This window comes from Clarias gariepinus, chromosome 12 (genome assembly GCF_024256425.1).
Source record: "Clarias gariepinus isolate MV-2021 ecotype Netherlands chromosome 12, CGAR_prim_01v2, whole genome shotgun sequence".
Lineage (NCBI taxonomy): Eukaryota > Metazoa > Chordata > Actinopteri > Siluriformes > Clariidae > Clarias > Clarias gariepinus.
In genome coordinates this window covers 22,841,025-22,854,174 of record NC_071111.1, presented here as the reverse complement: position 1 = coordinate 22,854,174, position 13,150 = coordinate 22,841,025, and the positions used below count along the sequence as shown (strand labels likewise).

Sequence of the window (13,150 nt, the reverse complement as noted above, 5' to 3'; positions counted from 1 at the left end):
TTGACATCCGGATCGACATGTTGATCCGCCTTGACAGACTACTCAAGAGTCGGAAACTCATGGGAGCCGTGCCCCCCCCCCCCCCCCCCCCCCCACCCCCACCTGCCAATTCTAAAAGCGCCTCGTTCTGAGCCATTGGAGCTGTGGCAAGTTAAGCCTAATGGAAGGGGCAACAGCACTGAAAATGCAAGCAGTTCTGCTTTTATTGCTGCAGTCCCAAGCATCATGTCACACAGTGTACAGCTAAGCCAATGCCCAACTCAGCACGGACCACATCAGAGCAAACGGTTACAGTGTTGTGTTACTGTGTTGTGTTACAGTGTTGATTGACTCTGGTACATCTGGCATCTTCATTAACTGTGACTTTACTGAGAAACTCAAGCTGGTGCGACAACTGCTGCAACATCCCCTATGAGTGCAAGCCATGGATGAGGTTCCCTTGGAAGAGGTTCCATCATAAAACACAGAGCCTAATACACTCCAAGCCAGTGCACTCCACCTAAAGGACAACTTTCTTTTTTACTGTCACCACTAACGTACCCATCATCCTGAGGTTTCCATGGAACACGACCCCAAATCAGTTTGCTTTTACCTGACTATTGACTGTGCAACCCAACCTCTATTACTCACAAACTCAGTCACATTTTTAAGGACTTAAATTGTGTTTCAAATTATGGTCTCTGTGTCTGTTTTTCAGGCAGGTTCACAGTCAATTAAACTTGGGTGTATGGGTACGACCCTGAGATGACATAACAGTCTTCACAATGGAAGAGCCCATAATGCTTACAACTGAAAAAGACAAGGCAGGTCCACAACTCGACTAAGCACATGCTTATCGTCTTTTTATTGTTTTATTGTTTTAAATCATCCCGAGGGGACAGACCGTCAATAGCGAATTATACTCCTGGGTTTGAAGACATCTGAGGCTCAGTGGTTAACACTGTCATCTTGTACCTCCAGGTCCAGGGTTCGATTCCCACATTGGGTCTGTGTGCTGGAGTTTGCATGATCTCCCCTCACTTGGTAGGTTGCCTCTGGGATCTCCGGTTTCTCTCTACAGTCCAAAAACATTCCGATTAGACAATCACAGATTGTTGTATAAGAGGTTGCGTAGCTCCAGACTTGTTGGAGTGCTAATGCTGACCCATGTCCAATGCTGAAAGTTAGTAAGTAAAAAGAAAAAGTAAGTAAAAAGTAAGATGCTCTGTGCAATGTTCTGCTGGGAACACCTTGGGTCCTGAATGTGGATGTTATTTAGACATTTACCATTTACATCAACATTGTTACAGACCAAATACACTCCACCATGGTAAAGGTATTCAATAATGGCAGTGACTTCTTTGAGCAATATTATGCACCTGTCACACTGCAAACATGGTTCAGGAATGGTTTGAGGAACAAACCATGACAAAACGTTTAAGGAGTTGACTTGACATACAAATTCTCCAGATCTTCTTATAGGACATATGAGATCTGCTAGTGATGTCTTGGTGACAGGTCAGGGCTGTTTTGGCAGCATTACATATTATTAAAAAGTTCATATTGCAAAGAATGGGAAAGGCAAATAGGATTATGAAGAAATGTGTAGGCACTATGGTGGACAAGGTTTTACTGGAAATGTGACTGAAACCTGTTAACCCTGGCCTCCTGCAACGGATGCACAAACATAGTTGAACAAATATACCTCTGAAAACATTCAAAGCAAGCACTTAATGTGTACTCTATTAAAAAAAGTATTTATACAGTACAACATATGCCACGTATGATTTCTCTAATTAGTTCTAGCTCATCTGGCTAAAGAGGGGTGCTGATTACCTGAAAAACAAATTATTATTATTTTTTAAACTGGCTATGTGATAATGGTACTCAGCATTTGGAGCTATGGCCTGGGTCATCTCCAGACCAAAATCCAATAGAAAACTATTAGACAGTGGTGAAGAATACAGTAGCAGTCAGGAAACCGTTTTCTGTACATAATCTTCGGGAAGCAATCAAGCAGGCATTGATTGGACGAGTGACACCAGAGCACTGCAGATGTCTTTTTGATTCTATGCCCAGCTGGATCCAGCAGGTTTTAAAGAATAAATACATACTGATGACTGAATGTTGTATAGCATTTTATAAAAAATAAAATAAAAAAAATTTGATCACCTTGATTGTTATTATTTTTTAAAAATGTAGTAACAGAAAAATAATTATTTATTGTTGCAAATAAAAAAGTACCACACACACGCACAGTCATTTATCTCAGGCATCAAAGAAAGTGATGACCTCTAGATCTGTAAGCCAGCAGCATTTATGCCTGAGTCATCCCCAGTACGTGCTTTAGTACTTAGAGTTCTCTTTCTCTCTGCAGGGGGCAGATGCAGCGTGCTCACAAACCATGATTCTGCCTCTGATCCTGTCAGTTCACACACACTCTGGAACATTAAGACTTCTTGAGCACACATGCTCTGGTCAAGCTTTTAGAAAAAACTCACTGCATCCTATTTAATTATAAAGAGCACAGTCACCACCACCACCACTGAGTCAGCTGTTTATGTACAAAGGCATTGTAATTCTTTTAGTTGTTATTAAAAATGTTCGTTATGTGGATGTGCACTAACTGGCCACTTTATTGGGAATACCCGTCAACTTACTGATTCATGCAGTTATCCATGTTGCAGCATGTCGAGAGCTTCAGCTGGTGTTTGCATCAAACATAAGAATGTGATCACATTAACTGTGACAGTGGCAAATTTCCATGTTGGATTAAATATTTCAGTAAGCACAGGCACACCAAAACTGGACAACTAAAGAATTGAACCAGTCTGGCCTTTCTTGCCTCAGTTCTCTTATTGACAAGCTGCAGAACTGCTGCTGCTCTGTTTTTTTTTCTACCAGTCTGTTTAAACGTCTGTGCCTGAAGCCCCCAAGGACATCAGCAGTTTCTGAAATACTAAAACCACATTTAAAGTTGCCTGAGTTCACATTTCCTCCATTTTGATGATTGATGTGATTATTAACTGATGCTCTTGACATGATTTTATGCATAGCAGCAGAGCAGCCGTATGATTGGCTGAGTGGGTATTTGCATGATTACACAGGTGTATATGGGTTTATCGAGATTATATTATTCTGGTATATGTAGGCATTCTGTAATACTCACAATAGTATGATTCCTTCAGTCCTGAATTACGGATAACATTGACCTTGTTTTAAAAAATTTATTATCCCTTCATCATTCATGTCTTTATTTATACATTTGCACAGTTGAGTTTTCTATAAAATTAGGAAGCAGTAAAACCCACCAGACGTGAAAATATAGCTGCCCTCCTGCGGAGTATTAAATGTTTAATAGACTTAGATGGGCATTATGTCATGCTTGAGTAATTCCCTGCCTGCTGGTATAGGCCCTTCTCAGCTGTTGAATGTATACTGTATATCCCTATGTTCATAAAAAAAATAATTTAAAGGGATTAAAATGCAGTGGATCCTGTTACTCACACCGGTGCACTCTTTGGGTGCACAAAATCCTATTGGTATGGCGAAGTCATTCTTAACAATTTGGGATTATATATGAAGGAGGGGGTGAAAAAGAGAGCAAGGGGAATAGAGAGAGAGAGAGAGAGAAACAGCTGACCAAAGACAGAAGTAACATTCATGACGTTCTTTCCTGCGGTCCTCAGATTTCAAGTTATGTTTGACAGCCATGACTCTCATATCTTTTTTTTCTGGGAAGTGCTTAAGTGTAGACCCTGTGTTTGGTTTTATTGAAAACTGGTCTATACCATAGTGGGTCATGCAATATCATTCAGAAGGATATAATAGACATGTCAGTGAATTCAGTATATCTCTCTCTCCCTCGCTCTCTCTCTTTCTCTGGTAACTTCCTCCTCATTGCTGGACTTCACAGTCTTGCAGCAACTTTCTTCTACACTGTCCTGTATAATTCTGGATCCTCAGTCATCTCTCTATTCCTGATATTTGCTGCCTGACCTAGTTCTAACAATGCACTTGACCCCCTTTGTCTAAGAATGAACATGTTGTTTTCTTCCCAGTCAGTGTTTCTTGATCCTGAGCCTAAATGCACTGCTACTGTACATTTTATATTATTAGCTCAGCCACAAACGAATGCAACTTACTTTTTTGTTTGTAGGCTTTTCATTATTTTTCACCATGGTTAGGGTAAATTTAACCTTTTTTCAACAAGTGTAAGTCCTTGAAATATATCGGTCAACACCAGTATTAAATGTTCTCGAAAAGTATAATTCCAGAAAATTTCATTACAAAACAAAACTGAAATGTTAAAATTTACGAACAGACAGGTCGTGAGAACAAATCAACAAAAAGTTATTGTGACTGATCATGTATAATAAATTAGTTTGATCCTGATGAGTGTGGTCTTTTCTACAATGACTCTGCTCCCATCCACAAGCCATACCAGCTTAATGTATGGTTTAAGGATTAGAAAAATGATGGCAATAACATGGCGTGGTGGGCAAAACTTTTTTTTTTATATGTGTTAGAAAGATGTGATTTAAACCACCACTGTCACTACAAACAAACAAAAGGAAAACCTCTTTCAATAAAAATATTTTTAATTCCTCCCATGTGGACTAGTGCGATCAATGCACACCCCAACACCTTACTAACATTTTATACTATTTTTTTTTAATTCATCTCCAGCCCATCTAGAACCATGTGGACCAAAGGCTCGGCAACATGTAGACCACGATAGAGAAATGTTAAATATGTTGAGGTGCAAAGCAGTCCTCTCAGCAGTCACTCAGCAGAATCATACTGCCCCTTCGCTTGCTGTCTGACATAACAATCAATCTCAGGCTTAGTCTGTCTATTGGGATGTCATTATTTCCCTTTGGGCTTAGGCATCATGTTTAAGACAGGTGATGATGCAGCATATGATGGTGCAAATTTGCCAGTGTAGTGACATCTAGTGCAAATCCTCTTCAAGTGAGAGATCAAGTGGATTCATGCTAACATATAAAGTATATGCGTAAGTGTATTGCTATGCTATATACTGTATACACTGTTGCTGTGATGATGATAGATAGATAGATAGATAGATAGATAGATAGATAGATAGATAGATAGATAGATAGATAGATAGATAGATAACATCAAATATAACAATAATCTTAAAACTCAAGCAACTTTTTAGATATGTTGGGTAGAACAAAAGTTATCATTACTTTTATAACATATACATTTTACCACGACCAAAAGAAGGGAATGACATGTCAAATATGTAGAACCTTTAAAAATGCGCACATTTTTACTAATCTTATGGTCAGAGGAACCACCAAAAACATCCATTAAGACATGTGATCAGGTGTAACTGTTCTACCTTGCCTATGTGACCCATTTTTACATTTGTTGCTCAATCATGTTTGCTTAATTGGTTAAAATTAAATAACATTCAGTTCTACAAATGTCACTTTATATTGCACAATCCTGAGCCCTATATTACAGATTAGGCTAAATGGCGTGCTCAAATTGCCCATAGTGTGAATAAGTGTGTAGAGTTCAAAAAATTAGAATAAATACAGTGGTAATCTGGTCATCACCATTGGCCTCCAAGGTCCCTAGTTGAACTCCAGAGGTTCCTGGATGGATTTCTAAGGGCTACTTAAAGTTTTTCTTAAACGTTACTTAGAATGCTGAAGAGGATATCTCTATTTTAAGGCTCTGTTTTATTTACAACATTTTTTTTTTAAGTTGACATGACTGAATATAGCCGTCAAATGCCGGATGATGCTGGGTCTTAGGTAAGTGACGTCATTTGGCCGGTGCAGGAGACAGATTGCGCTGACGTCACGGCAACCCGCGCTTTTGGTACAGCATTGCGCAGCATCACCGTGTCACGCCGCGCATCCGTATCATCTAAAGCCCTGCGCTCGGCAGTTATGGGTTTTATCTCCGAAAGGGATGTCGCGCATAGCTATCAAATCATTAAGCTTTCCGGAGCTTTATAAACTTCCTCCAAAAAGGCAACAGACGCTACTTTGAGTGCCATTGCTCTCCGGTGACAAGTGACCTGTTTTTACACCTTCCTTCTAAATAAGGAAGCGGCCTGGTCAGTCATATGACCAGCGTCCCAAATTGGGACTCTTGTAGTCCCATCCAGAGCTCCTGCTTGGGCGCTCATCACAACTTTCTGTGTGCTCCTCCTCCTGATCGCGCGGGACGGTGCGTGGAGACAGAGTGATGTCGCACGTCAGGAGGGCCTGGCAAGGTGTGATAGGTGTTCGGTGAGCGTGGGGCCACACACACACACATACGCACGCACACGCACACACACACACGCACGCACGCACTGAGCAGTCCGGCGTTGCCCCTAAAAGCAAAGAGGCGAAACATGCTAATCACTACTATCAGCACCAGCACAGGCACCGCACCTCGCAGCGCGCTCTCGCTCCGTCCCCCACTGACTCCTGGATCGCGCCTCGCTCCTGAAACTCTGCTCCGTGTCGCTAAAATAAGCTCGTGCAGCCATGCCGGAGGCAGGAAAACAGGAGGAGCGGTATTTTTAGCGCCGTGCGCTGCGCACCACGTGCCCCCGAGGTAAACCGGATGGCCACCGCGCGAAGGTCGCTCGGCAGTATGGTCCGCGAGGCCAGCGCGCGCTGGCCGCTCGCCGCCGCCGCCGCCGCGCTCTTCCTCGGCTTGCTGACCGGGATCGGGCCGCCCGGCGTCAGCGCCACCAACGGGACCTGGCCCGAGCGCCGCTGGGAGAGCCTGCTGTCGCGCTCCGTCCTGGCCATCTCGGGCGAGAGAGCGGACACGAGCTGGGAGAACGACTATTTGCTGGGCATCAAGCGCGTGCGGCGGCTCTACTGCAACGTGGGCATCGGGTTTCACCTGCAGGTCCTCCCAGATGGCCGGATCAGCGGCGTGCACGACGAGAATCAGTACAGTGAGTTGCAACACACACGCGCGCATGCAAACATACATAGACGCGCTCCTATTGCGCGCGCGCGCACACACACACTTCATCACTAAACGTATGCATGCATGGATGGATGGAAAGTATATAAAATATATGCATGCATGCATGCATGATGCGTCCCATCCATAAATTTAGTGATAAAGCTGTGCATTATAGTTGCCCCTAAAAGCAAAAACGATATTTCGTGCGTTTATCAACTAAAAAAAAAAAAAAAAAACATTGTAAAGTATCCACATGACACGAATGCTTGCGCAGATATAGATAGCCGGCAACTTATTATAACACCGCCTCCCCTTTCGGAGTCCGAAGTCCGAGCCGTGCGCTGTCTCCTGTCCCGAGTGCACTTCTGTAAGACATTAACCTGAAGGCGCTTTCTGTTCTGTGTGAGACAAAGGCACCACGCGTGTCCCTGCGCGACCCGGTGCTGCAGGACTGATCTGAATTCTAACGCGCTGCTTGTGCTTTCTGCTCAGGTCTGATCGAAATTTCGGCGGTCGAGCGCGGCGTGGTGAGTCTGTACGGCGTCAAGAGCGAGCTGTTCGTCGCCATGAACAGCCGAGGAAGACTCTACGGCACGGTAGGTTCCCCTCCAGCCAGCATCCTTACAGCCAGGGTTTCTCAGTCCTCCTTGTCATCCTCCTTCAGTCCCCGTGTGTGGCACATCTTATTTGTAAGAGCTTGTTTTCAGGAGTAAGAGCAGCAGGAATAACCACAAAAAGAAAAATCTTTTTTTTTCCAAACCTCAAAGACAAGTAAGTGTGAGAAAAAATTATCAGACTTTAAAATTCAAGCAACCGAAAATCAAAGGTTTACATGTAATTAAATGGTATATAACAGAAAAATTCTCATTTAGATCTTATCTGTTTGTTTTACTCATTTCAGCCCAATAAATCGTTTGTTAATCAGCTCAACTATTCAATTAGAAAAGCAAGGATATTGGAAATGTACTTTAAGACCGGGGACTTTATTTGCACCGAAGATTTATTAAGGCAAGTGATGCTAGAATGATCAATAATATGCTGCTTATTATTTATCCCTTGCCATTTTTTTCCTTTAATTTTTCAATAGTCCTAATTAAAATAAAATTCATGGGCTTTAAAAACTGTTTAGACTTCAGTTAAATCATTTACTCACTCACTCATTCACTTACTTACTCCCTCATCTTGTATATCGTTTTATCCTGTGTTCAGGGGGGCTTAGAGCCTGTCCCAGGAGCCTTAGAGCATGAGGCGGGCACACCCTGGATGGGATGCCAATCCATCACAGGGCACACTTATACACACACTACAGGCAATTTTGGAACACCAGGTTAACCTAATCTGCATGTTTTTGGACTGTGGGAGAAAACCGGAGTACTCAGAGGAAACCCACCAAGCAAGGGGAGAACATGCAAACTCCATGCACACAGACCTTGAGGTGGGAATCGAGCCCAGACCCTGGAGGTGCAAGGCAAAAGTGCTAACTACTAAGCCACCATGCCACCCAATTCAGTTCAATCCAATTTTAATCTGTATAGTACTTTTGGCGATAGTCATCGCTACATTTATATAAACAATTTAGACATATCTTTGATAAGCATGCTGAGGTGATGGTGGTAAGGAATAACTCCCTGAGATGACACTAGGAAGAAACTTTTAGAGAGAACAGACTCATCAGGGAGTAGATCACGTTCAGGATCATAGATCAGTCATTCATTTTCTATAACGCTTATCTTTTTTTTGTGGGGGGGTGGAGAGTGGGGGTTCTAGAGGCTATCCCAGGGAACTGAGAGCACGAGGCAGGATACACCCTGGGAGGGTGCCAACCTCTTGCTGGGCACACGCACACACACACTGATACACCCAGTCATACTTTAACACAGTACAAAAAGGACACTTTCCCAGCATGGGGAAAAACCAGCAAACTCCACACACATAGACTGGAGATGAGAGTTAAACCCCCAACCTGGAGGTGCTATGTGACAGGGCTAATCGCTAATGCTGCCCACAATTGTGGAGCAATATATTTAATTAAGGGTATTTCCACTTAGGTGAAATATGTAAGTTTGGCAAAAAGTAAATAAGTAAATGATGTCAGAAATATGCTAAAGTCATTTAATAGAAATGTACATTTGCAAAGTTAATTCATTACATTGTTATTAACATAATGACATTATGACAATATGTAAAAGCTACATAAGACCATAATCACTTTAAAAATAAAGCTAACAATTAGCATAAAGTAGGTGAGGTGTAGACGTTTGGTGAACTTACATGTATCAATATAAAGTCTCCATTTTTACAGTATTCCCATAAGTCCATCTGGAAACGAAGGGTTAACAAACACTGTAAATAGTAATTCGACACTGAGGTTAGTGCTCTGAATATCCTAGATAAGTGTGTCATGGAACGAATGTAGGATCCAGTCATTTAAAACTTACAAAAGTTTAAGAAGTGCAAAGCCTGAAAAACAACTTCAGTATAGAAAGTCCTTGTATTCATCGGCTGTGGATTACCCCTGAGTGTTTTTTACATCATCTGTTCGGCCTCATTATAGCCTTGTTGAAAGTTTCAACATCCTTTACATGATAGTCTCTCTTTAGTTACGCAATTAAATCCAGTTCCCTTGTGACAAGCAAGTACATCGTGACCAAGACAGCTCAGAGTTTCGAATGTCAGGTCGGAATGAAAACATATTAGAGCTTTGAATGTGAACTGAAAAGACTGAAGCTGAATGGTGAAGGTAAAAATACTACTTAATAATATTACTTTATATTTCTCTTTCGCTATATATATATATATGTAAACCAAAAAAAATCCCACTTGCAAGTTGATAATTTTAGGGTCACTATAACAAGCAAGAAGCATGCCAAGATGAACATTAAAGATTAAACATCAAAGACTCATTTTTATTGATATTGTTCATTCATTCTTAAAGATCTGTATATTTGTATAAGGCTGAAAGTACTTGAAATATCCATGAGGTTTAATTGCTGCTAAAAGTAACCATTAAAGCCTTGCTGCCATTTTTATCACCCTGCAGTCTGAGAGTTTACAGCATTAGCTCAGTCACGAAATCTCCAATCGCAGGAATGGATCCTGCCTGTTCAAACAACTGTGACGTTGAGACGATGTTACTTACACTTATTTACCGTTATGGTACACTGTTTTTCATTAGGCTGTTCATGTTTACCAGAAGGCTAAACTGTGTAATGATTAGTTTTCAACAGCAATCATTTCTCACTCCCTCTTGCTCACCTCTCTAAATTTGTCACACACCGTGACCTCCTGACGCAGAACCCACTTATGATCCGACCTCATGTGCATACTTTAAACATGCAGAAAGACCTAATTCAGCGAAGTCACCAATCTAACCGGTGCATAATTGTTCTCTTCGGGCTGCACTCAGAGTCGGCAACTTAAGTTATATAACTCATCAGTATTTCTGCATATTAAGATTCTGATTAACGTCAAATTCTTAAAGGAGAATTTTTATCCATTTTATCCATTTTTTTTGGATATTATTAACATACATTACTGTGCAATACTCTTGAGCTAGCCTTCATTTCTACATCTTTTGCTTTTAAAAGTCCAGACTTTCTTATATTTTAATGTAGTCTTGAGGAATAGATCTTCAGGCTTCCTGAAGGACTTTTGTGACAGGTTTTGGCTCTCATTTTCTTGTTGTTTTTTTTGTTAAGCCACACACAGTGAAATAAGAAACATTCAGGCTTGGAAAACATCTAACTTAGTGCATATGATGATGATCAGGCCAGTGATTAATATATTGGTGATGCTGAATGCTGAGTGGTTGGAACAGACAAGAGGGGAAATGAGGTTAACAAAGTAGATAGTATTTTCCCCAATTCAGTATAGCATGACCGTGAGACAAAACAGAATTAAAAACTTATTTGAGTGGGCAGATATTTAAATAATGATCTAATAGTAATTATATTCTGTTGTGAGCATGTATTAAGGATTGTTTTTTTCTGAATAGAACCTGTAAGAGGTACCATGTGTCATAATCATGCTACAGGTGCAATAACAGCAATGTTCTGGGCTTCAATCTCATTTATTGGCTGCCAGATTAAAAATATAGCACTTGATGCAGCATATCCTATTTTTACATAACGACAAGGAAGTAGTGTTATATTTCAAACTGTGAAAGCAGTCAAAAGCATTTGGCAGGAGCTGTGCAAGAGTCTTGTTTTGTTTTTTTGTTTTTTTTTTTTCAAAATCAATTCATATTATGATATAAAATTTGCTGCAACACTATAGAAAACAGCCCATGTTTTGTGTATGTTCTTGTTCTGTTCTGTGTAATTATTGCCCTTACATTGCTGTGTATTTGCTAGTAGATTTGTGAACTATTACGTGAAGCACCATGGCCCAGGAGAAACAACATGTCATTCCTATGTATACAAGCAATGGCAATAAAACCCCACTTTACTTGACTTTAGATTGCAGATGCAAAAAGTTTAATATAACACAAAGTTGAGGTCATAAAATTGTAATATGTTGCTTGATGCTTTTTATGCATTCATTAGGCTATTTTAAAGCATTTGGAAAACTGCATAGTACCCATTTTAGTTGATTTCTTCTTTAAAGGAAATATACCCACGGTGGACTGAATCTCCTGACCAAGCAGGTATCTGTTCTGGTTCCAGCTCACTTTAAATAGGCCTAAGAGGAGTTCTTAATATAATTTTATAGTTGTATTTGTGGTAACACATTGGCGTAGTGGATAGCACTGAAACATCACACGTCAGGGGTTCGAGTCTCACGTTCAGGTCTGTGTTTGGTGGGTTTTCTCTTGGTTTCGTCCCGCAGAGCAAAGACATGCAGATTAGGGAAATTTGTGTTTCCAAATTTCTCATAGTGTGAGAGTGTGTGTGTGTGTGTGTGTGTGTGTGTGTGTGTGTGATAGACTCCAGGCTTCCTGTGATAACCAGTACAGAGTTTAAGTGAGTAAGTTTAGTGGCACATAACATATAGTCCTCAAATATGTATTGTCTCTAAATAAGATGTTGTCCCTTATAATATTTTTTCTAGTATTTATAATGGAATATGTACATATATACAGTATTAAATTTTTTCAGCTCAGTAGCACTTTTAACAATGTCCATTATGTCCACAAATTCCATATTTTCAAGATTTACAAATTTCAAAAATATTAAAATAGAAAAAAAGAGAAAAGATTTATAGCTTCATAATAAACCAACCAGTTCGAGATGTTTTTATAAGATGATTATTGTTATTTAATTCTGCTCCTCCCCACCCAAAACTTTAAATGATAGATGGAAATATTTAATTTTTCCTTGATAAGTAGTTTATTAAGTGCATTTAATAACTATAAAGTCTGCCTGGCAAATTCTTAACCTGTCATTATGGTCATTATGGTATCAGCCTAAAAGCACAGCTGCCTCTCATGTTAATATAAGCATGACGATGAAATTTTTATTGCCGAGAGTGATCAGGAAGGGGTTACATTTTATGTCTAATCTTGCACATAACGTGTCTGAAAACATTTTTTATCCATGTTTCTGATCGCTTTCTGTCTCCTTTCTTTTCAGCCCACCTTCAAACACGAGTGCAAGTTCAAGGAGAGCTTGCTGCCAAATAACTACAATGCCTACGAGTCGTTCGTTTACAAGGGATTCTATATCGCTCTCAGCAAACACGGCAGAGTGAAGAGAGGCAACAAGGCCAGCACGTCCATGACGGTCACTCACTTCCTCCCTCGAATATGAGCAAGACTGGCAGGGGCTCTCTCGTTTTGCACATGTGGTTTGCTCTCCAGCATGGGAGACGATGAATATAGTACAGTACCCACCAAAAAGAGACTGCGAGAATACTACTCTGATAATATTTATTGTAACTTTATATATGTATATTTGGACAGCCAAAGTGCTTTTTTTTATGTTTATGTATATGCCATTTTTGCTGCTTCGTCATTTTTTTTTTTTTTTTTTTTTTTACATTACTGCTTGTGGATACGGAGGCATTGCCAGTCTCCTCACCTTACTCGGGTGCTTAACAGGACACACGGAAACACTGGAACAGACAGAAGATGTTCTCTTCAGCGTTATACAGCGAAATGCTTTTTGTTTAATTACCTCAGATCCAGTTATGGGTTAAAGGGATTCAGAAAATGAATTTAAACCCTTTCTTTCTTTTTTTTTCTTCTTTTTTTTTTCGTCGATGCCAAAGCAAGCTTGATAGT

General features: G+C 40.5%; 1 protein-coding gene across 1 annotated transcript; it reads left to right on the top strand.

Moving 5' to 3' along the window:
* Positions 1 to 6,270: 6,270 nt before the first annotated feature.
* Positions 6,271 to 12,826, top strand: fgf6b (fibroblast growth factor 6b). Its single transcript, XM_053508932.1, has 3 exons — positions 6,271 to 6,916; positions 7,423 to 7,526; positions 12,501 to 12,826. The coding sequence occupies exons 1-3, from the start codon at positions 6,574 to 6,576 to the stop codon at positions 12,675 to 12,677; spliced, it is 624 nt and encodes a 207-aa protein (XP_053364907.1). The 5' UTR covers positions 6,271 to 6,573; the 3' UTR covers positions 12,678 to 12,826.
* Positions 12,827 to 13,150: the final 324 nt, after the last annotated feature.